The following is a 25,864-nucleotide window of genomic DNA, read 5'->3' on the forward strand; positions in this document are numbered from 1 at the left end:
CACACTTCGCATAATTCTAAAAAACAAGGGCAGGGCAAATGTTTTTAGAACGTTTTCTGTAAATTGGCTCAATTGCCATTACTGTATATTTGTTAACACTGAAATCTTCCATATCTCACCTGCAAAAAAAAAATCCACTTCTTTACCCATCTTACTCCGTCCCCATTCATCCAATCTCTACACCATCCTCCTCCAGATTTCATTTACGTCACTGTCCTTTTTTCTTTTCTTTTTTAAGACTTTGTTTCAACTGTACACTCATGGTAATTGCAAAGTGGAAACACCACTACTCCTTTCACATCTCCATTCTATGCACTTCAAATAGTTGAACCTCCGCTTCCACCTACAATGCTGCCCCAAGATGGAGCGTGTATTTGGAGATTGCCCCAGGTTGTGGTACGCGGAATAAATCCACATAACCTATTTAAAATTATGTGCCCCTCTTTCACTACTGTGCTTTATCTGCTTCATTACAAAGTGATAGTTTCAAAAAATGCCCAACTAATGCCTGGCTCAATATTACACTTCTGTTAATATGTGCAGTTAATCTAACAAAGCTACAGAAAGTAATTGACACCTGTAGAAAATGTGAGATTGTCAGATCTGTCCTGCCAGTTCTTTATCCTCTTTTGGTCAATATAAAGTACAGTTTTCAAGCAATGGCTCTAGGGACAATAGGTGTTGCACTTTACAAATGTCTACTGCATTGAGGATGATTGCCCGCTTATAGTGAAGTACATTACTTGGCTGTCATCTAGATCCCTGATGAAGGAAGAGTATATCGAAAAGGACCTTGAGTTTTACCCTGGACCAACTAAGAGCTGCCGCAATGCCGTAGACGATGATGAAGACAAAGAGAACAGGGAGGAATTGATCAATGTTGGAGTTAAAGAAAAGAGGAGCAAGCAGGATGAAAGAGAAAAGGTAAAATATCAAGAAGTAAGTTCTGATTGAGTATAGTCTACTTTTCTGAGAACTAATCTTTTCTTTATATTTGTCCTTTGTTTTAGAGGAAAAGCAAGTCCTCATCGAAGGATCTGAAACAGAAGGACATCCTTGATGGGTATGCTGACTTGGAGGATACATTTATTCTATTCTCATAGTTGTAAATGGGCAGATATGTGAATGTGTGTAGCATCTTTGTGAGTGTTGAAATAAGTGCCTAAACTGTTACTGCTTTGTATGTGTAAGAACCCTCTTGCAAACCAGTGGTTCATAATCCAACAGCAGGTGTGAGCGTGGAGAGAGAAGCCACGGCCTTGGTATTGAAGGGAAGGGGGGTTGGATGCACCCATGGGTGTGATGAGAAAATGTCGGATATCTGCTTGGTCAAAGAGCAAGTACTTCAAGCAATCCAGGAAGGGGTGGTGTTGGGTGGCAACAGAAGTTTCCTTTAGACTTCCTTAGACAGCGAAGTACAGCTTTTGTGAAGTGGTGGATTTATTAACCACAGTGGCATATTCTTTCAAATAAAATCATCTACACGATCGCCTGTCTGCCTCATAGAACCTAGCTGGGATGCAGTAAACCTCTGTACATAGGGGATTCCCCTGGGGTTCTAAAGATCCAGGTTTTGCAGAGATGTCTTGGGTAGTGGCATCAGGGAGGAATTCACACATTTTTATAACCAACGAGCATAGTTAACAACACATTTTTAAATTCATTATTATATGTCTAGTGCTATAGGCCTGGAGACCAGAGAGACTGATATAAATAGTCTAGTCCGATTAGGATCTAAAATTGACTTCTGATCTTGGGTAAACTTACTTTCTTAGTTAAGATATGCAAGTGATAAGTGGTCATGTTCTTCAAGGAGATCAAAGGGGTCAATCCCTAATTCCCAGTCATTTAATTATGGGTTTAACCCACACTTGTGAGGTGATGAAAAGCAACGGTAACCTCTTCCTCTCTCTTTCAATACAGGAAACAAGGGTCAAACTGCTAATTATGTGAAGAAAATGTTATAACTAGACTTGTATTTCGACTCTTCATTCTGTGCTAAATATACCTATGGTGCTAAACGCACCTGGTCTATATGCAGGCAGTAAACAATCAGCATTTGTAACTGCCATCTCGCCTTACTGTATCCGCCACACCTCGAATGAGGTCCTGAGTGTGTTGGGTAGTAATGTTTATCTGCTGCTGAGTGGTGACTTAATGGTGGGAACAATGGAATGCAAGCATAAACTGTTAAGAGACTCTTTGCCCTCTTCCACCATCACTAAATGGACTAGTGTTTCAGACATGTTTGGTTGCTTACAGAACCGGCAATTTTGGTTCCTGGAGTCAATCTTTTTTGTTTGGGCTTGATAATCTCTTGTTGGGAGAATGTTAAATCGAAATTGCAGAAATAGATCCCAAATCTGTTTGTCAGGAAAGTGAACTAGGTACTCTGGTAATTCGTTTAGTGCTGTTTCGATTTCACAACGCAGATTGCATTTGTATTGAGTTTGTTAAACTATTGTTTTAATCCAATAATTCTTCGGATTTTACGTTTGGCATATTGAGGTCTTTGTGCCAGCATCTCTGTTGATAACTCTTCAATTTGCATCAGAGTCTTGACCTTTGTTATCCACTGGTGTAAATCTGTTGCATTCATTCCATTTTGTTTTTTGCAAAATAGCTCAATTGCTGGTATTTGATCGTTGGAAATTATTTTTCTATACAAATCTAATTGTTTCCAAATGATTATTGATTCCAAGGATTGCAGCTCTAATTTGAATCGAAGTCTTGGCATCGGAAAATTTCTGGGCACAGCTAAGGTTTTCCTCCAAAAGATTGCTTCATAGCAATGCCACTTGATGTCATTTTGGTTTATTAGTTTTATTAGTGTTTCTCCCGCATAGGTAAAAATTCATAACAGGGCCATGATTGGTTTTAATGAAAATGTACCAAATTTGCAATGTAATTATCTTCCTCGCCGTGTGAGGGATTGAGCTTTTATTTACAGATTATCTTTTCATTCCTTTTCATTCAATGATTGGTTTATCATTGCGCCCAGGTATTTAATGGTTTTAACCATTTCAATGGATTTGCCTCCCAATGTTGCTCTTGGGATACTTTCTTTTCTTATCTTTGGTTTTGTTAGACTCATCAATTTTGTTTTCAAGCTGTTCATTTGTAATTCATTAGCTTCCATATAAATTTCCAGTTTAAGACTTACCTGTAAACCCAGGAGAGTTTTGTCTAACAAAATTGTCATCTGCATATATCAGCATTTGGATGGGCACTGGATTTATCTTCGGGGGGTTCGTCAATGATGATAAAATCTGTTCTACAAAATCTGATGTGTAAAGATTATATAAGATGGCTGCCAACGAGGCACCCTTGCTTTAAACCATTCCAGGCGGTAATTGGGCTCAAAACTAGACCATCTGTTAACCTAACTCTTATGGTGGTGTTCGAATAGAGTTGCTTGATTGGATTGAGTATGGGTTCTGGGCATTTCCATAATGCAATCTTTGACCATAGTTTTTGCTAGTTTACTTTGTCGGACGTCAGCCTTAGGTCTATAAATACTAGACGTAGACCTGATGCTTCTTTACACTTGCTTCGTGCTTTATCATATTTAGTAGAATCAGATTGATGCTTGTTCCCAACTTTGGTACAAATCCATTTTGACGCTTTAGTAATCTGCCATTCGCAGTTTCCCATATATTCAGTTTTTTCATTAGGAAGGAAGCAACCAGCTTCCCTAAAGGATCCAACAGGGCGATAGGTCTATAATTAATCAGGTTTGTTCTATAGCCCTGTTTAAAAATAGGGATCAAAGTTGTTGCTCTCCAAGTAGTCTGGATTTGTTCAGTTTGTTCAATCAGCAGTAGCAGTTGTACCAAAAGAACGGCCCACTCCTCCGGAGCTGATTTCAAGTTTGCATTTGAAAGGCCATCTGGACCGAGGGCTCTTGATACTTTCAACTGCAAGATGGTTTGTGTAATGTCTTCTACATCCCATTTTAGATCCCAGCACTTCTTTATAGTTGCACTTTTGGCAATGGGTGTGTGGGACCGCTCTTTGTAGAGCTCTGCAAAATGATGTGTCCAGGCTTGTTTTTCCACCTCTTGGATCATAATGTCTTTGGTCATGGTGTTTTCCTTTAAAAGTGTCAACAATTGATGCGTATTTCTCTGATTCAGTGCTGTCAATATTGCCTCTCCATCATTTTGATGTATCATTGCTTTGGCTGATTTTGAGCCAATTTCCATGTTTTTGTTTTTCTTTCTTGACTTCTTGTCTGGACACCACTGGATTGTATTTTTTTTTTATTATCCAAATTCTTTTTTGTAGTTCTTTTTTCATCTGGTTAATTTCTCTATTGAAATGATGCTTGTGTATTTTATGCAGATGCCCTTTTTTTCATGTTTTGTCTATACGGGCGGAGGATTCATTCGTAATTTAATTTGTCATTATCTGTTCTTGTCGAACTCTCAAAGTTGTTTAAGAGGTTGGCCATTTGATAGTTTTATTCGTAGTTTAGTCCTGCCATTGTTCAATTCCAACTCTGGCAAGTTCAGTCGCTCCGCTTGGGTTCGATCCTCACCCCAACTTATTGTTATTTGGTGGTGGTCACTATTGTCCTGCGGGATGTTTGTGGCCATTCTTATTGCTTGGAGTATACCTTCTGAGATGTAAATATAATCAATAATGGCTCTTGATTTGCCACAGCTCCAAGTTGGTTTTCAGTCGATTTCCCAGTCAAATTAAAGTTTCTCATGGGCATTTCTTTAATCCATTTCCTTGCTCTTGGTATTAGATTTATGGGTTCAACTAGTTTTCCATTAATACAAAAAAGGTAGCAGGTGCCCCTCTCTCGAAAGAACACGGCATGATAACCTGTTCAGTGATTATTAACCACTTTGGCAATTCCTTTCTGAACAAGTGTACCAATAGCAAACCCATACATGTGTTTCAGCCTTGTTGGGCATCATCAGTGAGGTGAAGCTGTGCCTCTCTAAGCACAGTGAGCAGGGAGTCCACGTCTGCTTGCCCCCAGGTGCCCCTCTCTCGAAAGAACACGGCATGATAACCTGTTCAGTGGTTATTAACCACTTTGCCGTGTTCTACTCACCTCGGCTTCTATATTTAACCGATAAAGTTGATATGAAGGCTTCTACATTTATTTGTTTTGTATGGATTAAATACAATAGCGTTGCTTGATCTTTTGTTGCATCAACCATGGCTTCATGTCATTTTAGAAATGGGAACGTTGCTTGCGACAGGACTTCAACATATTTTGTAAATCCAACATGGTGGTTGGTATCCTTTGCTGCGCTTCGTTCTCGCTTGGGCTTCGCCTACAGTTGTCATCAGTGTTCTCTTGTTGGCCATGCCAATCTCGTTCAATTCCTTCCTTAGGCCTGTTCTGATCAGTTTGAAATCTTAAGTTGTTTGCATTTGGCTGAGAAGACAAGTTTTGGAGGGGCGTTGGATGATTTTGCCTTCTCTTGTTGTCCATTGGGGTTGATGTAATTTGGGTGTTGCTTTCTTTGCCTTTATGTAGCTCTCCGAAGATTTCTCCTCTTCTTTCATGGCAATTCATGATCGACTCAATTTCTGTAATATCCAACGATAGACGTACCCACCGGGCAAGAGCTGGTTCATTCCTCTGGTCTAGTAATGCATCTGATGTTAGCTGCCTAAATGTTTGCCATTTTTCTTTCGCTATCCGTGCTTTTTCCTTCATTGGGATCTAATTAAGTTATGGGCTTGGACAGGGAGCAGCAATCCTTGTAAGTCTGCCTGCTCAGTCTTACTGGCACGAAAGGGGGATAATAACACTCCTTTACTCTTGAGTGTGATTATACAAGTGAAACCAAATAAAGTGCCTGAATTGAAATACCTATTGTGTCCTGCCTGCTGATTAACAGTGGTGGCAGCGGTGGGATCGGAAGAGGAATGCCAAACCCAATATTCCAGCATGGAAGCCATCACCAAAGCGCTTGCAGAAGGGCAGCAGCAATTGCAACAATTAATACAAGTACAGGGCCATCATGCTCAGGCAGACTGCCAAGCCCTACAACAAGCCACACAGGTACAGAATGCGGCCCAGGATCAAGGAATTGACGCGCTAAGGAGCCTGGAGGAAGCAGTGGCTGCAAACCGAACTCAGCCACCCATCCCGCCTACGGTCCTACAAAAATTCCAAGCCGGGGATGGTTCCAGTTTTTTTTTTCCGTCTACTTTGAACGAATAGCTAGAGCCGCCCAGTGGCCTCAGGATAAAAGGGCTTTCTTCCTAGCACCACTTCTAATAGGGGTAATGCAAGGGACATACCAGGCAGAGAATCCCACAGGGGATACCCCCTATACGGAACTAAAAAAAACAATATTGGAGAGACGAAGCATCATATAGGATAAAATTAAGCGACACTTGGTTAAAACCAGGAGCAAGTCCAAGGCAATGGTTCTACTGAATTCAGGATTTAACCGAGAAGGGGCTTCAACCCAGCCCCGCCACTGTCAGACAAATCAAGGATAAAATAATGCTGGAGCAATTTTTGGAGGCCATGTGGAGTCTAATACAATGGCGGGTGAGGCAACACCATCACCTGACCTTGCCTGAAGCAATTGATGTGGCCACGGCATACCAGAAAGCAGGTACACCCAGGTCCTTAATACCTCCAGTGAAGCAGATGCCTGAGCCGGGTACCATACGTCACGGACCTTATCTGGGTCCCACTACAGAACCCAAGACCAGGCAAGAACCCAGACAAAGTGGAAGTGGTAACATAAGACCCCAGGCTCCTCAGTGTTTCGAGTGTGGGGAGTGGGGACCTATAGCCAGGTTTTCCTCCAAGAAACAAAAAGCGGAACCCATGGAGATTGTAACCCTTCAAGCAAAGGAAATCAGAATGAAAAAATTGCTTCACGTAATAGAGGTAACCGTAGACGGATGTCCGGCACATGTGATGATGGACAGTGGAAGCAGCCAGACAACTATCCAGCCTCAAGTGAGCAACACTGAAGACCATCAGGTGAGGAAATTAGCAGTAAAATGTGTGCATGGGATATCAAGGAATATGCAACCCGGGACATGTCGCGATCCATGCCCCTGACCCCCTCGGGTATAACAGCCCCCTGGCAGCAGTGAGGCTAAAGCCCTTCACACTGGCCCTAAGGGCCTTAAAACTCCATCCGAAACATACTTTGGCGCCAGGCTCATTATCAGGAATAAAGCAATACCAGTTTTGGACATTAAGCCAACATGGAGGCCTATTACACAGCTCAGTTCTTTAGAACCAAGCCATGCGGTCTAGTGTTTTGGTGTGGCTGGGCCTGGAACTACTTGGCCTGGGCTATTTAAACCACACCCAAACAGCAGCACATGCTTTGCGTTATTCTGCACTCCTGCAGCGTAACGCTCACCGTGTCCAGCTCCTGCTCATCTGCTTCGGCCCGATCCTGAAGCCCTAGATCCGGATTCCATTAATAACCTGGAAGAACAAGAACAGCATTAGTGAGCAAGAACACTTACCTGTGAAGTAACCGGTCTTGAATCCATCCTGTGCTTGGCTTACCTTGCCCATCTCCGTAGTCCGCCGCAACCTGCAAAGGTAAAGAAACAAGGACAGCATTAATAACAATTCTTACCTGGCAGCACCCTGTGCTTCTCTTACCTTGCCCATCACTGGGTTTCGCCGCAACCTGCAAGGGAGAGAAGGCACAAGGGCAGCATTAACCAAAGCACTTACCTGGGCAAGCAGCGCTTCGATCGCTCATCACTCCGAAACATCACTGCAACCTGTACAAAGAGAAGAGAACACAGGTTAGCAATTAACACCAATAAACCTTGCAGCGCTCCGCGCATCAATAACTCACCGTGGTCTTCACCATCAGCTCAGCAATACCAAGTTAGCAACCATCCATGTGAAAACAAAAAGACATTGTTAGGGAACAGCGTAGTGGAACAACATGCCGAGAAGACAGGGAAAACGGAGGAAAGAAAGAGACGGAATAAAGACGGAAAAGACATTATAACTCACCTGGAAGACAGCAAGCAGAGTTGGAGTCAGAGCTTGTCTGGACCCGACATAAGGGCACACGGACCAGTGAAGCAACTAGGTCCACGGAATTCACGCACCCCTGTACAGAGACGCAGGACTGAGAGTTCAACGCACAAAAACCTAAGGTGAGCCATAACCCCAAGGGAGGGGATTTGGACCAGAGGGAAGTGGGACTGCACCCCTCACAGAACCAGTAACTTAACCCTCCATTCTCCTGTTATAGGCGCTACCAAACGTCTGGCACATAACCAAGCAGAGAGGGGTCCGGGATAGCGCACAGACCTCAATCCAGTAACGTGTGGTGCCCCCGTGGATACCAGGACATCACATTGGGTATACGGGGGGGGGGGAACAGGTTCCAGTACGGGCTGCAGTCATTCCCACACTCCAGCACCAGTGCTGACAGAGACAGACTTACCTCTGTTGAAAAAATGGTTAAATGAAGCCCCTTATTCTTGGACAGAATAGGAAGAAAATCCCACCAAGACACGCCTATCACACGCCCAGAGAAGAAAGGCAAAAATAGAGGGGAGAAACCACTGTACAGATATAGCCCTAGTGAACTGAACACATCCCTTCTTTTCATACGGAAACAGGGTTGGACGAGTCACTTAAAAGGGCTACGGAACACGCTCAGGATATGACCACCAACCACAACTTCATATTTCAAGGAAAAACAGGGCCTACTCTACAGGGTGACCAGAGTCCCTGACAATCAAGAGAAGACACAACTACTGGTTTTGCAATCTTACAGAGAGAAGTTGTACAGTTGGCATAAAACCACAATACAGGTGCACATATGGCGGAACATAATACATTAAAAAGACTGCAGAATTAATATTGGCGGGAATATATGCAGAGGTGACCCGATATTCTCAGAACTGTTCAATTTGCCAAAAGACCAGTACCCCATTCCTCCTAGGGCTCCCTTGCAGAGAATGCCCATAATTCGAGAACCATTTCAAAGAATTGGGATGGACATTGTAGGACCCTTAGAGCCCAGCAGCCGGGGGTACACATATATATTGGTAGTAGTGGACTATGCTACAAGGTCCCCGGAGGCATTTCCATTGAGGGACCTCGGCCAAACAAGTCTGTGATGTCCTGCTACCATATTTTGCCAGAGTGGGAATACCCCAAGAAATTATTACAGATCAGGAAAATAACTTCATGTCAGTGGTAATGAAGGAAGTGTGCAAAACCTTGGGGATTACACACCTGAAGACTTCGGTGTACCACTCGCAAACCAACGGGCTGGTGGAAAGATCTAACCAGACTATAAAACAGATGATACGCAGAGCAACCAGCCCCACAGGCTTGAGGTGGGATAGGGCCCTACCCTGCGTCTTAATGGTGTTACGTTACACTCCACTGTCATCTACAGGGTTTTCTCCATTTGAACTATTATTTGGGAGACAACCAAAGTCAATATTGGGGCTGTTGAAAGACACTTGGGAGAACTAGGAAGAAACCAATTTAACTGATTATGTGAATGACCTGCAAGACCATCTCGGAAAATTTCAGGAGTATGCACAGGAGAATCTTGGGAGAGCACATCTCCAACAAGAGAAATATTATGACGAAAGGACCAGAATCAGATCCCTTAAGGTTGGGGATATGGTGTTGGTTTTGTTTCCCACTTCAGCAAATAAATAGTGGAAGAGGCCCTATCGGATAACAAATATTGGGACCAGTCAATTATGAAGTGAAATAACCAGACAGATTATGAAGTGAAATAACCAGACAGACAAACTAAATATAAGAATGACCACATAAACATGAGAAAATTGTGGAAGGAGCCTAACCAAGTATTCTGTACAATGACATCCAGGTTGTCGATAGGATGGGATTGCTCAGTTAATGTCTCTAGCAGTATACGTGAGGTAATGCTGGGGGAGAATATGCAACCAGAACAGAAATCGGAGTTATTCTCCAAGCTGGAGCCTGTGTCTGAAGTTTTCTCTGGACTTCTGGTAGGACTAATTTAGTCTCACATGCCATAAAAACGGAGCCAGGAAAGATAATAAGACTCCGACCTTACAGAATACCCGAAGCAAAGAGAAGTGATATCACCCGGGAAATTAATTAAATGTTACGAATGGGCAGAATAGTCCCCTCAAAGAGTGCTTGGTGTTCTCTGGTGGTACTAGTACCAAAACCAGATGGCACCACCATGTTCTGCATGGATTTCATCAACTTGCCGGTGAGGGCAAGACCAAACAACTAATGATATTTTTGTTAACCATGGTCCTGTTCACTTAGACACAGGTGGAAAAGCTGGTCTGATGCAGGGAAGGAGGGAGGGGGGGGCAACCAGCACAATGATGTGGGGGAGTGCGAGAGGGGAATTAAATCTCGGATTCTTAAATCTAAGCAGCTAGCAGTCACAAGTGCAGAGATTGAGGCATCGGAATAGTCATGTAATTTTTATTTTAGCATTGATAACTGGAAAGTTCCTTGCAAAAGGGTGGTTGCCCAGAGGGTGGGTGAGGTGATATCAAAATATCACTAAAAAATGCACTGTCCCACTTGTTATGGGATGGGAAAACCCATGTTGTTGTGGGGTTTTCTCTCAATTACATGCAGTAACCCCTGTTGGTATTGGGGGTATCATAAAATGTTGTGGTGAGGCCACAACAGGTGAGGTCGACCGGTTTCGATGGTTCAAGGGTGATTACCGACCATCTTCTTCAGGACAAGATCGATTTTCATAGCTGCTGAGTAGCGACTGTCCTCTTAGTAGGGCAGCAATAACAGGCTGCAAAGGAATCCTGGGAAAAATCAATCGAGGCGAGCGCATGAAAACTGCAGTCTGCTCCGTCCTAAGGATGTGGGTGTACTGCGCAGTGCATGTAATTGAGAGAAAACCCCACAACAACATGGGTTTTCCCATCCCATAACAAGTGGGACAGTGCATTTTTTAGTGATATTTTGATATCACCTCACCCACCCTCTGGGCAACCACCCTTTTGCAAGGAACTTTCCAGTTATCAATGCTAAAATAAAAATTACATGACTATTCCGATGCCTCAATCTCTGCACTTGTGACTGCTAGCTGCTTAGATTTAAGAATCCGAGATTTAATTCCCCTCTCGCACTCCCCCACATCACTGTGCTGGTTGCCCCCCCCCCCTCCTTCCCTGCATCAGACCAGCTTTTCCACCTGTGTCTAAGTGAACAGGACCATGGTTAACAAAAATATCATTAGTTGTTTGGTCTTGCCCTCACCGGCAAGTTGATGAATCTTTTTTCCCCAGAAAACCGTTCCCTGTGTATCAGTATTTCCCTACGGTTTGGGAAGGCAATTGCCACTCTGGCTCTTCGAGCTTTAATTTACCCTGTTGTTTTTTTCCTGCATGGATTTCAGGCAGTTAAATGCAATCTTGCACTATGAGGCTTACCCTATACCCAGAATAGATGAGCTACTTGAGAAACTAGGGGTGGCCTCCTACTTAAGTACATTGGATTTGACTAAGGGATACTGGCAAATCCCTCTGAACAGAGAAGATCAAGAAAAACAGCATTTGCCACACCCTAGGGCTTGTTTCCTTTCACTGTGTTGCCATTTGGGCTGCACAGGGCTCCTGCTATCTTCCAATCCTTAATGCAACAGATTCTAAAGCCTCATGACAACTATGCTGCTGCATATCTGGATGACATAGTCATGTTCAATAGCACATGGGATGATCATCTTGCTCATCTAATGGCAGTAAAAAAACCTTACAAAATTAAATATAACCCCCCCTCCCCCAAAAGAATGCCAGTGGAAACAACCAAATACTTGGGGTATTCAGTGGGGAAAGTGATGATAACCCTACTACTGGACAAATTACAAGCGTTAAAAACAAATTACAAGTTCCCACCACAAGAAAAGGAATGTGTTTTTTTGGGATTCATGGGATAATACTGAAAGTTTTTGACACACTTTTCCACCATAGCAGCCCCTTTTAACGGATGCCTTACAAACCAACAGACCCTTGGTGATCGCGAAAGAAGCATCACAAGCATTTCATTCTTTGATCAAACTGATTGCCAACCAACCAGTGATCTATTGTCCAACAATTCTTCCTACAAGCTGATGCACCAGGGTGTGGGCAGGGGGATGTTCTGTCTCAAGATTCGGAGACAGATTTGCGCCCTATCACCTTTATAAGTAGGACACTGTTGGCTCACAAACTTCCCTATTTGACCTTAGAGAAAGAATGTTTGGCTATAAGAAACACTTGTGTCTAGGCGCGTTATAAATGCCATATCATATCATATGGGCTGTTGAGACCCTGTGATACTACCTACTTGGAAGGCGCTTTACTATCTTCACCGATCACGCCCCATTATGTTGATTAGCACTGCAAAAAGACTCCAACCATAGGGTGCTTAGGTGGTTTCATATGCTGCAGCCTTATTCCTTTGTAACTGTCCACAAGCCAGGGAAGTGTCAGTTGGTGGCTGACTATCTTTCCCGCACTATGGACCAGCTCGAACGGCCTGGCCCTTTGAGGGGGGGTATGTGTGGACGAGACTGCAGCCAACCAGGTGGTCGGGAGGGAAACCCAGACAAGGGTACAAGAAGAGTCTGACAACGAAGATGGCGACAGGAATAACATGTTTATTGCTCGGCTCGTACAGGGATTACAGACACTCCAAAAGCCAACATTAGGGGCGGCCGAGCACGACCAAGAGGCAGAGAAATCCCGTCGGAGTGGGTGGAGGACAGCACTTCCGATCCCAGAATGCATCGGGTTATGATGAGTTCAGCAATAGGAAAAATGACAAGGAGAAACTACAATACACATAGGGTTCAGCTCTCACCGTACTGCCAGAAAACATTTCCAAGGGGATTAATGCTGGACGAGTGGTGTGTAGAATAACGGCAAGTAATGAGGTGAGGGAAAACACCTGAGACTGGGAGGGGAAAGGAAATGGTTAAACACATGCTAACCAGAGACGGGGCATTCTCTTTTACTGATTGTGTTTGCAGGGTAGTGAATGGATTGAGGACACAGGAGGGTACGAGTGGGCTTACTGAGTCAGTGAGGACTTGGTCAAGAGGGTGCCCGGTGCCTGTACTCATGCCCTGCAAGGAATCTGGACCGCGGTAGGAGATCCGCAAACTCTGGTTATGAGAGACTTATCTCTAACGGCATATGGAACTGCTACATTGAAGCGCCCTGCCACGAGAAACAGTGGTCTGTGGGCGTGTTTCTTTTTTGCTTGAATTAAGTTATGGACTCGGAAGGGGAGCAGCAATCGTAAGTCTGCCTGCTCGTTCTTACCGGCATGGAAGGGGGAGAATAAGACTAATTTGCTGCGTTGTGTGATTATCCAAGTGAAACCGAATAAAGTGCATGAATTGAAATACCTATTGTGTCCTGCCAGCTGATTAACACGCCCTCATCTAATTTCCCTTCCGCCACAGACTCCACATAACCCCCAAAATGGGGTGTTCCCTCATCGTCCTCAGGATTTTGTCTTTTGGGGCCTAAATCCATACCACCCTTTGATAATCCCTTTGCTCTCTCCGATGTGGAACCATCACCCTGAGTTGAGTCGCCTTATAGTACAAATAGATATCTGGAAACTCCACCTCTCCTTTTTCTTTTGGGAGGACCATGGCATCATATGCCGCCCTCGCTTTCTTCCCCTGCCACATGAACCTCAGACGGCGGGTCTTGATGTCTTGAAACATGGCAGGTGGGATTTGAACCAGAATCATCTGAAATGGAGGATCCGCAGGAGGAAGTTCATCTTTATAGTATTAAACAGCCCCAGCCTGGAGATCATCAATTTACCCCATTTCTCGAAGTCCTCAAATAATTTTGCTAAGAGAGGCGGGAAATTTGCATGGTAAAAACTGACTATCTCCCTCGTAAAATTAATGCCTAAATAACACAATTGATCTTCCTCCACCCTCATCCCCAGCGCATCCAGGCCATGTCTTTCATATGACCCCAACTGGCCTAGAGGGAACAGTATGGATTTCCCCCCCTATTGATCCGAAACCTCAAAAGCTTACCATATTTTACCACTATCTCGACCATGGTGGGGACCGAGGACACTGGGTTCCTAAGATGTAGCAGGATGTCATTGGCGTATAAACCCATTTTATATGCCACCGCCACCCCTACGGGAATACCCACTACCTGAGGATTGTGCCAGAGTTTCTGGGCCAAGGGCTCCAGCGAGAGAGCAAAGAGTAAGTGTATGGGGGCACCCCTGTCGCGTTCCCCGCCCCAATTCAAACCCTCATGAGAAATCCCCATTAGCGGCCACGCAGGCCTTGGGGTCCACATACACTGCCATAATTCCCAACAAAAACCCAGCCCCCACTCCAAACTTGACCAAAGTTGCCTTCAGGAAGTCCCAGTTCACTCTGTCAAATGCTTTCTCTGTGTCAAAAGATAAAAGCCTGGGGTTGTCCGCGCTGCCAGGGATTTACATATTGGGCCTCATTCCGTCCCAGGCGGTAAGGGGTTAACGGTGCCATAAAAGGTGGCGGCGCCGTTAACCCCTTACCGCCTAATTACGAGGTCCCTTTGAGGGTCCCCACCTTAACGGCTGGTTTTACCAGCCGTTAAGGAAGGAACCCGCAAAGAGACTTTCGAGGTAATTACGGTACCGCAATTTGCGGTACCGTAATTACCACCTTCCCCATTCCCATTGAGCCCTATGGGGGCAAAAATGGGAATGGGGAAGGGCCAATGGTGAATGGGGAATTACCGCCCGCCAACCTTGGAATGGGGTGGTAAGTCCGCCATCCACCATGGCGCAATCGGTAAAATATCAGCGTCAACCATGGCGCTAATGGCACCATGGTTAACGCCTGGGTCGTAATCATTGTGTCTGCCCCTTAGTCTATCCCTTATGAAACCCAGCTGGTTCGAATGCACCAGTCTTGGCATATGTACGTATAACCTTGAAGCCAGGTCCTGGGTAAATCTCTTTACGTCCACATTGAGGAGCGAGATCAGGCGGTACGAACCACAAGCCCTGGGGCCCCTACCTTCTTTGTGTATCACCGAGATAAAAGCGTGCACCAACGTCTTCAGGACCCTCCCAGTTTCCAAGATGCGATTAAACAATTTGACCAGGTGTTGGACTAACCGTCTCACAAATGTCCCGTAAAAACCATCAGTCTGCCCATCTTTCCCTAGTGCCTTTCCCAGGTGCATTTTATGGATCGCTGTCGAGATCTCCTTGCCAGTAACGGGGACATCCATCCCCGTAGACTCCTCAGGAGTCGGCTTTGGTAAGTGCACCTCAGCCAAATATTGTCCCGCCCCCTTCCCTTCTGAAGGGACCTCACCCCAATACAAATCTTCATAGAAGTCGGCAAACATCTCAACCCTCCCACAATGACATCTGTAGTATGCCCCCAGAGCCTGCCACCCCCGCATTCCATCTGTCAGCATGCTGGTTGCATCTGCCTTATCTCCTTTTTCATTGTATTTATGCTTCAAAAACTGAAGCTTACCAATTATCCTGCCCCCATTCATCAGCCAGTTTCTCCCGCTTCCCCCTCACCTTCTCTATCATTTCCCCTGCTGCTTCTGCTGCTGCAGCTATCCATGATTCCAAGATCCTGATCTCCGGGTGCAGTTTATTCTCTGCCAGAGTTCTCTCTCTCCTTGCGTGCCCCCTCCCTGATCAGTAGACCCCTCCAAGGCGCCTTACCCGCATCCCAAACAAATTTGTAACCTCTCCCCTGCCACCAAGGGAGCCTCCGTCACATTCAGTCCCATGGATCTTCTATCCCATTGTGGATCTACCTGCATATTTAGGTCCCCGCCCATAACCGCCCGCCCCGCCCCTTCAATCAAAACCTTCACTAACATAGGCTTAAGAAAGTGAGTCTTCCCCTGGTTAGGGGGGGTATGGAGCCACAAAGGTAAATCATACTCTTCTCAGGGAGCCCACCAGAAATAATTCCCTTCCCTTCCCACATGTCCACAACTTTTCAAATTCCAATCTCTGCCTCCTGTGTATCAAAATGCCAACACACCCTTTTTTCGCATCTCCTGAACCCCAAAATACCTGGCCAAGAAGACCACATGGAACCTTCCTTTCCTCTCCCCTAGAAAACCTTGTCCCCTGGAGGAAGAGAACGTCCATCCCCATTCTTTGAAACTCCCTACCAACTAATGACCTTTTAGTTGGTGAATTGAGCCCTTTTACGTTTAATGTGCAAATTCGCAGGCGATCGGCACTGTCCACCCCTATTCAGGTCCACCATTCCGTCACTGCAAATCTCAGTGCCTGGACAGACCACCTCCTCCACCAGCCATATCACCCCTGGGTTGAACAAACTCACTTGTCGCACCCCCCAACCCTGACCCCTCCCCAGCCATTCCTCCCCAATCCCTTCCCCCCTGTGACCCGTGGGCAACTGCAGGTAACATCACTGGACGAACACTGGACCACCAGTAGGACCCAGCCATCCTGGCCACCCCACACTTCTCCCCACAATCAAAACCCTCCAAAACGTATTTGTATACCCTAAAGTCCCTTAATTCACCCCAAAGTCTCTTTTTCTTAACCTTCTTTAGCCCCCCACTACCACCGCCCCAAGCACAACCCCAGAACCAGTCAATTACGGTCAACCATTATCCAATGACAATCCCCACTCAACCCCCTCCCTCCACCAGTTTCTCCCCCCAGAAGACCCTGGTCAAGACCCCTGACAATTTACCAGAAAAAAGGCATGTTCACCTAGAGCACGTGAGGAAAGACCCCAAAACAAATGTGTCAGGTTCCCTTGGCCCCTGCCGGTGGCGTATTCAACTTCCTGAATTTCCTTGAGCCAGGAACCCTCTGTCTATTTGATTCTTTATTTGCCACTGTCTATCTTCAGGGCCCTTTGGTCCTCCTTCCATTGTGCCTTCCTCCTCCCCCATTAATTCACCAGTGACCATGCAAATATCCTCCAGGACCAGTTTGTAACTATATCCAACAACCTCGAGATGGGAAAGCCCCACCTGTACCACACTCCCTTCACATTAAGCCATTTCATGTGGGGCATGCATAGGCGTCTCTGCATAGGCGTCTCTTTGCAAGCATGAGCAATTAGAGGTCCTGGAAGATCGCAATTTTAGCGTTACCCAGCATTACTGTACCTGCCTCTCTCGTTTTCTCGAGGATCTTCTGCTTATCTGGCTTATGAAAGTGTGCCAGGACAAACCTCTAGCCCCGGCCATCCCTGCCCACACTGTGTACTCATCAATGGTATCATCCCCAAACAAGAACATTCTGCCTCCCCCACCCATCACTTCCTTCAACCCATCATTTCCCTTGTCCCAAAACCTGCCTCGCCATGTCCCGCCCTGTGTCCACGGAGATATCAAATCGAAATCCACCCACTTTTTAAACGGGTACCAGACTTTCACAACAGGTGTCTGTCAGGTGGGTTGCACTAACCCATTTCCTCGATCCACCAACGAGGCCAGTTCCTCACTCTCTGAGGGCGTGCACTCATTCACACGTGAGTGCTGCCACCACTCTCATCCACAACCGGAGATTCCTGGTCTGAGACCTCAGTGTCACCTTGGTCTCCCAGATAGGCATCATCGGACACATAGTCAATGGGTGCACTCACGCGCCCACTCAACCGTCTCGATCCTAGCAACGGAATTCCTTTGAAATTAGATGAATTTCGTGTGACAGATCATGCGGTGCCCTGCGAAGTAATCATGGAGCCTTTCTTCTGGGCCCTGCGCAGTGATCATGGAGCCTTTCTTCTGGGTAACCAAAGGGGTTCCTCCTGGAAGATGGAAGTGTGCTTGTACGTCCGAGATTGCTTGACCGTGACAACATCGCCCACCTCGATCTGAGGCAACCTCGCCCCTCGGCGAGGGTCAGAATACTCTTTCATGCGTGCCTTTGCAGCTTTGTCTCGTTCACACATCTCCTTGTCCCCTTCACGGTGTTCGTTACCGGGCGGAGCTTGCGGCAGACGCGTTTGGATATTCCTCCCAAACATTACTTCCACCGGGGTCCATCCAGTGGTGCTATGAGGAGTAACCCTGTAATCGTGCATCAGTTGGTTTAATACCTGTTCAAAAGGCTGCCTGGTGAGCTTGGCGATTTGGAGTGCTCTCTTGAGATTTGCGATGAAGCTTTCTATCATTCCATTCACTTGAGGCCATAGTGGGGTTATCTTCCGATGGTGAAATCCCATGTAGTTTGCAAACTGGGTGAATTGATGACCACTGAATGGGGTCCATTGTCTGTCTTTAGTACCTTAGGAATGCCATACACCAAGAAGATGCAGTCCAGGGTGGGTATGACATGGTGAGCGGCTCTCGACAATACTAGTTGGGCCTCTGGGTATGGAGAGTATTCGTCCATCATGGCCAGCACATACTTTCCCCCATCAATGGGCCCAAAGACGTTGGCGGGCATGGCTTCCCAGATCCCCTGCAGAAGTTAAGACATGTTCAATGGTTCTGGATGTCGATTTGGAGTGATGAGGTTACACATGGGACACGCTGTCAAAGCTTCCTCTACCATGGAGTCCATGTTGGGGAGCCAGGTTTTCTGGCGGAGCATGCACTTGGTCGACACCATTCCCCTGTGGTTTTCATGGGCCAATTCAATGATTTTCACTCTCGGGGATCGTGGGATTACCAGTTTACAGTCTTTAAGGAGGATGTGATCATCAGACAGCACTAGCTCATCCTTCACCTGAATGAGTCTCTCTACATTCTTTTGTACAATATCTCCAGCCGCTCTCCCTCTGTCCTTGGCCCTTCTCCACATGCCAGAGATGAGTCCTTCACAGATTTGACGGGCCAGGTCATTCTCTGTCTCACGCTATGATCTGTGTCAATGCCCTCTGGGGCGGTTTGGTGTATCGGATATCGGTGATACCTGTCTGCTACTGAGGGTTCTGGTGCACACCCCCGTGGGGCATTCTGGACAGGAAGTCCGCCGTATTGTCTCCTTTTCCGGGGCGAAGGATGATCGCAAATGCGTAATCTTGCAATTGTAGACCCCATCTGGCGATTTGGGGCAGCATTTTTGCCTGTGGATTGCCATACAGGAACAGAAGGGCTTGGTGATCTGTGATGACCTTAAATGGTTTCCCATGCAGGAAAAGGTGGAAGTGCTTGCAAGCCCACACCACCGCAAGCCCTTCCTTCTCAGCCTGTGAATATGCTTGTTCAGTGATAGAGAAGCTTTGGCTGGCGTACGCAACAATGTACTTCTGCGAGGGGTCTCTTGGATCTACTTGGGCCAGTATGGTCCCCAATCCCACTGGATTTGCGTCTGTTTGGTTTGGTGGCTGGGTCATAGTAGTACATGTTTTCTGCCATGACTACTCTCTCCCTGATGGTCTCGTAGGCCTTGTGGCAGTCATCTGACCAGTGGAACGAGGCGTCTTGTCGAGTTAGTAATCGTAGTGGTTCACTTACAGAGGCGAAGTCCTTAATGTAGCGCGTACAATAACTGGCTAACCCTAGAAACAAGCGCAGTTCTGACACATTGGCTGGGGGTGAAGTTTTATTTAGCACAGCCACTTTTTCTGGGTCCGGCGTCATGCCTGCTTCTGAGAAGATGTCTGAAAAATCTCAGCGTGCTCTTTCAGAACTTGCATTTGTCATGGTTGAGCATGAGATTGGTGGCTTCCAAAGTCTTGCACACCTTCATGAAGGCTTCATCATGCTTATTGATGTCAGTGCCGAAGATCAAAATATTGTCACTGTAGTTGAGGCAGTTCAGTATATGCTTAATGATGTTGTGCACCTCGGCCTGAAATATTTCCGCGGCCGAGGACACCCCGAAACTTAGCCTCTTGTATCGAAACAAGCCCAGATGTGTAACAAACGTGGTAATGTTCCTACTTTCAGGGCTCAGCACCAGCTGATGGTAGCCCTTTTGCAGGTCTAGGCTGGAGAACACCTTGGCTTCGTTTAACAGGTGAATCATGTCTGTAATATGAGGAGCTAGGTGTCTCTCCCGCAGTATGGCCTGATTGTGGTGTTGCATGTCCACACAGAGTCTGATGGCATCCAACTTTTCTTTGGAACAGGCATTATGGGGGATACCCAGGTGGTGGGGCCAGTGGCGGGTTCAATGATGTCCTGCTCGAGGAGTTTGTGTAACTAGTCTTCCACCTTCTTCTGGATATTGACGGGAATCCCTCTGTAATGTTGCGCTAAAGGGCATAAAGATTCACCTATGTGAAGCTTGATCAGCCTGTTCTTTAGTTTGCCAATGCCCCTGAATATTCTGGGATACAGGTTGTTGACATCTCGACTGGGCCGATGTACTTGTGGACTATAATGTTGTACAGGATGTGGATAAGGCCCATGTCTGCAGCTGCTTTAAAACCGAGGACACACCCACTGTCTGTTTCTGTCGCCAAGACGTGGATGGATATTTTTTTCTCATGCCCTTCGGCATGACCCATCAAATTGGCCTAGACATTTGAGGGCCGCCTTTGCACCGTAGTCGTATATGTCCACAGTGGCGGGACTCATCTTTTGACTTTTGGGGTAGCCCTTTGAAGATGTTCTCGCTAACCACATTCATGGTAGCCCCCGTGTCGATCAAAAATTCAGTGGGCTGCTCATTTAGTTTGGTGATCATGGTGGGGCTGTGCGCGGTGGGGTTTCCTAAGGCTTAGACATGTGCTTTCCTTCTTTGGTCACTCCCCGACGAACTGGGGTCAGAGCCTGTTTGAGATTGTTCCACTAGATAATGCATGTGGCGCCTGGATCTGCGCTCTGGCTTTGCGCGCATGACGTATCTCCTTCTTTCTCTTTGATCTCTCCGTGGTATGACCTATCCAGAGTCTCTTTCCCTAGGACGTGTTCCGGACAGTGCACTACTTCTAACTTTGGGTTTAAGAGGTGAGTCTCTGGCTCGGTCTCTCACTTTGTCGCAGAACAGTTTACAGACCGACTTGAAGTGACCCTCTTCCCCACAGGAGGCACAGCGTTGGCCGATGGCTGGGCAGGTGCCGTCGTGGGGGAATTCAAACCCGCACTTGTAGCAGAAGAGTTCCTCTGACTTCCTCTCCAGCTGGATTCGGCAGATGCTTTCGCCCAGTGTGGCGTTGTCGAAGCTCTCCTCCTGCAAATCTATGGCTCGCTCGACTCGAGCCAGTGCTAGTATCTCCTTTTGTAGACGCTTCCTCCTGAAAGTCTCTGACTCGCACCCTGCTATAATCTGAGACCTCATGGCCGCAGTGTTTCAGTAGTTCGCAAAGTCAGTGTTTTAACTTTGTACGCAGGCGCATCACATAGGCATCCATGGTCTCACCTTTAATTTGCTTGGTGCAATGGAAGCGATGCCTCACATAATCCACATTGGTGTGTGGGGTGAAGTAGGCTACCAACGCGTCTTTCAGGTCCTGGATAGAGTCGGTGGTGTCAGGGGGCATCTCATCTATGATATTGCAGGTGGTCGAGTCCACAGCGAGCTTCAAAAGACATATTTGTCGTGCGTCGGCAATGGGCCCAGTAGCCCCCATGTATGGATCAAAGTCTCTTATCCACTTGGTCCACCTGGGACCCATGTTGCTGGTGTCTGTGAAGTCGAATGCACCTGGCATTTGGGCTGCCAAGGTGTTCGGCAGTCAATATGGTGCCTGGTCTGACGCTTGTGGACCTGGTGCTGGCTGTCCATTGCCTTGAGGCTGTGCCCCTTGGTTGATGTCCTGATTTGACATGGTTGTTGTGGTTGCTGGGTCAAGAGGATTACCTCAAACTTCTTGTTGCTTATCACAGATGGGAGGTCCCTTGTGGTTGTGATCCCTGCAGGCTCACCTCGATCCTTGATAGCTGCCTTCTGCAGGCAGGAGCACATCAGTGGTGAATGAGACCCAAGATATGTGGCCCTCAGTTCTCGTGCTGTTCCTCCCTCAATGGGGCCTCCTACCGACACGATGGCCGCCTCCTAGAGGCACGAGCACCATCTGCAGTGTCTTTGGGTGGGTGGGGCCTGACAGTGTTTTACCGCGTGTGTGGTTTATTTATTTTATTCTCTTCCGCCCCCTCAGATTGCCTTGGATGGCTGCCACTGTTCACCGCCGCGACCCGGGGTGAAGCGCAGCTCGTCGCTGCATGTGGGGCACCATCCACATGGCTTCTTGTCTTGCTGTTAGTCCGTCACTGCCACGGCCCGGACTCTGTGTGCTTCCGTGGTAACAGGGCTGGTTCCGCTCCTCCTCCCAAACGGCAGACTGCAGGTCCCACTGGGCACATGTACTGCCGCTGCGAGTACTCCGGGGCGCTTCACCTCCAGGCCAGCGCCTTCGCAGTTGTCCCGCTCCGTGCTGTGACAGCCACCAGGCTGCCAACCGTGTCGCCAGTGTTGCGGCTGTGGGTAGGTCTGGGGCGCTGTGGCGCAAGTGAAAAGATACGCAGACAGAGAGCTGTCTAACAATGTATATCTTTATTAAACTCCACGAACTTTCTGCCCCTCCCCCGCTCCCAGCCCGTCACTTCCTTTAACCCTGTCATTTCCCTTGTCCCAACACCCGCCTCCCCACGTCCCGCCCCCGTGTCCATGTGACATCAACACGACGCACCTAACTTCCTCCTCTGAGAACTCTATCAACATCCTGCATGCACAGTATCTAACTAACGCCTCCTTAACGCTCTGCAAGCCCCTAGCCCCTCCTTCAGCCTGCTGTTGTGGACTCACTGCAGATCTCCGTTGCCACCAAAACACATTCACTTTCCCCCGGCTCCTCATCGCTGGGGATCTCGGCTACCCAGGGGGTCAAGACCTTCACAACTTCGGCCAGATATGCCCCGGGTTATCAACCATCCGCTGATCAAAAATGGGGGCTCTTTCCACTTTTCAGCCTGTTGCCACCAGAGTGAGCGCTTATGCTGTCGTTAGCGTGCCCCCTGGTGGCCTACCCCTTTTTTTTTTTAAACACCAATAAGAACTAGAGAGCATGTTGGCAGACTCCTACTGCTAACCACCATCAATAGATCTATCACATGGCCGGTAAACTACGACCTAGAGAATGAAGTCGGATTAAGAACTGGAGCTTTAAAAGCAACAATGATGGGTAATATTTGTGTTCAGTACTGAAGTTACATACTTTTATTGCCTTTCTTTGTTTCTGTTTCGCGTATTCAGTATTTTATCATGAAGTGCAAGGTTTTAGTCATATCTGCAGTTTTATGTAAAATTGTAATGATTTACGATAGTTGTCTATAAAATGGTATCCACTAATCTATCTCGGAATCGGTATATCTAATGACCAATATGCACCCTCCCTGTCTTAATATAATTTAAAGTTTTTCCGTAGATTTAACATTGTAATTGCATGCTAAGATGGCTTTCTGCGTTTGCAAGCATGAGACGCAATTTGTTTAAAAAACTGAAGTCTTACACTTGGTCCACAAACCTTCGAATGGAAGCATTTGCAGTTTGAACAGTCCCAATTTGAATTGTAACATCTTTCCATATGTTTCCATACTAGTAAAAGCTTAAATTACACCTCATCGGGAAAGGGCATTCAAAGTAGGACTATGGACATTCAAGAGAAAAAGAGTAAAGATGGGGAGACGATGGGGAGTAAATCAAAGCAAGATGTAGACCTGAACAGCGAACATGAAGTGAACCATTTCAAAGAAAATCAAAATGAAAAGGTAAAAGCAATGACAAGTGTAATTTAATAGTACACTGGTATGGTATGCACAATATGTATCTGATTTGTTAACATTCTATATTTTTCCAGAGAAAAAGCAGAACAAAATCTATTGGATCGAAGAAAGATGACTATAGGTATGTTGTTGAAAGCATTGACAGACTAATTGGTTTGTTCATTATATTTTTCATTCATGCATATTCCTGAAACCTTCACTATTTTAGTTGCTTTGTTGAGTGTGCATTTTCATTTGATTTCAATTGTACCTCCTGCCTTAGGCCAAAACCATTCAAAGAGGAACCAGAAGACTCAGACTTCCTCACAATTCACAATGAAAGAAAAAGGACACAATTGACGGTGCAGGATGGTGAAGCCAAGGAAGTAGCTGGGTAAGGGAATATGTGAATAAATGTATTTTTACAATCCTCAGTAATGTCTCAACTATTAGACTCTGAACATAAGGCCCCAGATTGAGGAATCCTGTCGAAAAGAATCGGACTTGGTGAGCAGTATATAGCTGATCCAATGAGTAGCCGATGTACTGTCAAGATGGTCGTTGTGGCATTGTTGTAAACGTGCACTCCTGAGAGCCGTCTTGTATTTCCTCTGTTTTCTGGTTACAGTCTAGTCTTTCTCAACATGGCCCGACCGCTTCCCCTTTTCCTTTCTGAAGACGGCACGGTCTTTGCTTTGCAACCCTTTATTTATACCCGTTTCTTTTACAAGCCTCACTGTGCTCTGCCGCTTGCGTCTTCCTCCTTTTTTCCCCTTGTACTGTTTTGCCTATGTTGCGATCCTTGTTTGACCCTCCCGTGCGTTTTCTCCTGCTTTCCAGACCCCTCTTGCAGCTAGTACTCCTGTTGGAGTATTTTCAGCACTGCCGTTCTGACTACTCAGCCATTTTTCACTGATATTACCAACCTTTATGCTGCTGTGTTCATCTGCTACTGACTATCATCCTTACCACCTTTTTTTATCACTGCCAGCAAGTTATCCATCAGGGTTTTCTCTGCCCATTGGCTTTTCCCCCTAACGGTCATTTGTGCCCCCCGCCCGTCCCTTTGTTCTACTTTTATCCTTGGGCAGACATAGTGGTTTCAGGAATGAACGAGCGTATCTCCAAGGAGTGAAGTATGTCCAAACAGAAGAAAGGAAGACAAGAAAAGCATCCCGAAAAGCAAGAAGATATAATGCTGGATTTCAGTGCCCAGGGAAGCCAGTAGAAATCAGTCCCCCCTATAGGAACCATTGGGATTATGGAACAAGAAAAGAAGACTATCAAAACTTCCCTCTGCCATTCATTGGAACAGTTACCCCACTCCAATACTTTGATGTAATAAAGGGCCAACCATCCATGTTCATGGATGAGTGTAATTCCAGTGGCCATTTAGGGTGTACCCATGACGCAGCTTCTGACTACTTAGGCAATAAACACCATCGGGTTAGATAATGCCTTGGGGCCTACATTACAGGCCAAAGTGAAGGGAGGTCCTCACCAGGAACCCTGGGGCATTACAAAACCCAGTACTACCCCCTCATTGAAGGATTTGTTGCTATTAGCACCCAACATGTTTTCCAGAGTGTTTTTATTTTCTTTTATTAGAAAAAGGGTGTGGTTGCCATTTATCAAATTAAAATAAACTACTAAACAAGATTGCCACCATAGACATGAGAGAAAGGGTTGTCCTTTCTCTCATTCCATGGCGGCCATTGCTACATCGGGAAGCAGATCAGGGATGAAGTAGCTGCAGTTAAGTGGGTTTGGGGAGTGGAGGGAGAATGTGCACAGGAAAAGTGAAATTTGGAGGACTGCGGGCGGCGTGGGCTAACCTACCTGTTGCCAGGCATGGAATATGGCAGCCTCCCACTTCTGAGGAGGCTCAGAACGTGTGGTAAAACAGGACTTATATAGCCCTCATTACGATCTTCCCAATTGGTTGTGAGGCCACCTGACCACTCCTACCAGGTGCTTCTTTTAGTAATAACTATTTATTTGAAACTGCCCTCCTATAAATATTCTCTTCCCCTTTGAACACCTTACAATGTAGTCTTCTAATTCCTGCAGTCCTGAATTGGGATCCTCTTTGCGATAGCTTTGATTCATGTAGATTCAGCCAAACACTTTTCTTCTTTTTTCCTGTACCCTGCCCCGCCTTTGAACCGTGCTTACCTTCGTCCATTGCTTCAGCCCTTTTCTTCCTTTACGATTCAGACTACGGTCTATATACCCCGGTCGTGGGCACAATGCACCAACT

General features: G+C 46.3%; 1 protein-coding gene across 1 annotated transcript in view; it reads left to right on the forward strand.

Moving 5' to 3' along the window:
* The window catches only part of LOC138527482 (DNA topoisomerase I, mitochondrial-like), a 2,081,463-nt gene that overhangs the window by 323,578 nt on the left and 1,732,021 nt on the right, over window positions 1–25,864 (forward strand). Inside the window, exons 7-11 of the mRNA XM_069638684.1 lie at window positions 759–924; window positions 1,011–1,063; window positions 23,442–23,610; window positions 23,700–23,746; window positions 23,888–23,998. Coding sequence (XP_069494785.1) covers window positions 759–924; window positions 1,011–1,063; window positions 23,442–23,610; window positions 23,700–23,746; window positions 23,888–23,998 — 546 coding nt within the window. The remainder of the gene's footprint in view (window positions 1–758; window positions 925–1,010; window positions 1,064–23,441; window positions 23,611–23,699; window positions 23,747–23,887; window positions 23,999–25,864) is intronic.

This window comes from Ambystoma mexicanum, chromosome 1q (genome assembly GCF_040938575.1).
Source record: "Ambystoma mexicanum isolate Mex_15411 chromosome 1q, UKY_AmexF1_1, whole genome shotgun sequence".
Classification (NCBI taxonomy): domain Eukaryota; kingdom Metazoa; phylum Chordata; class Amphibia; order Caudata; family Ambystomatidae; genus Ambystoma; species Ambystoma mexicanum.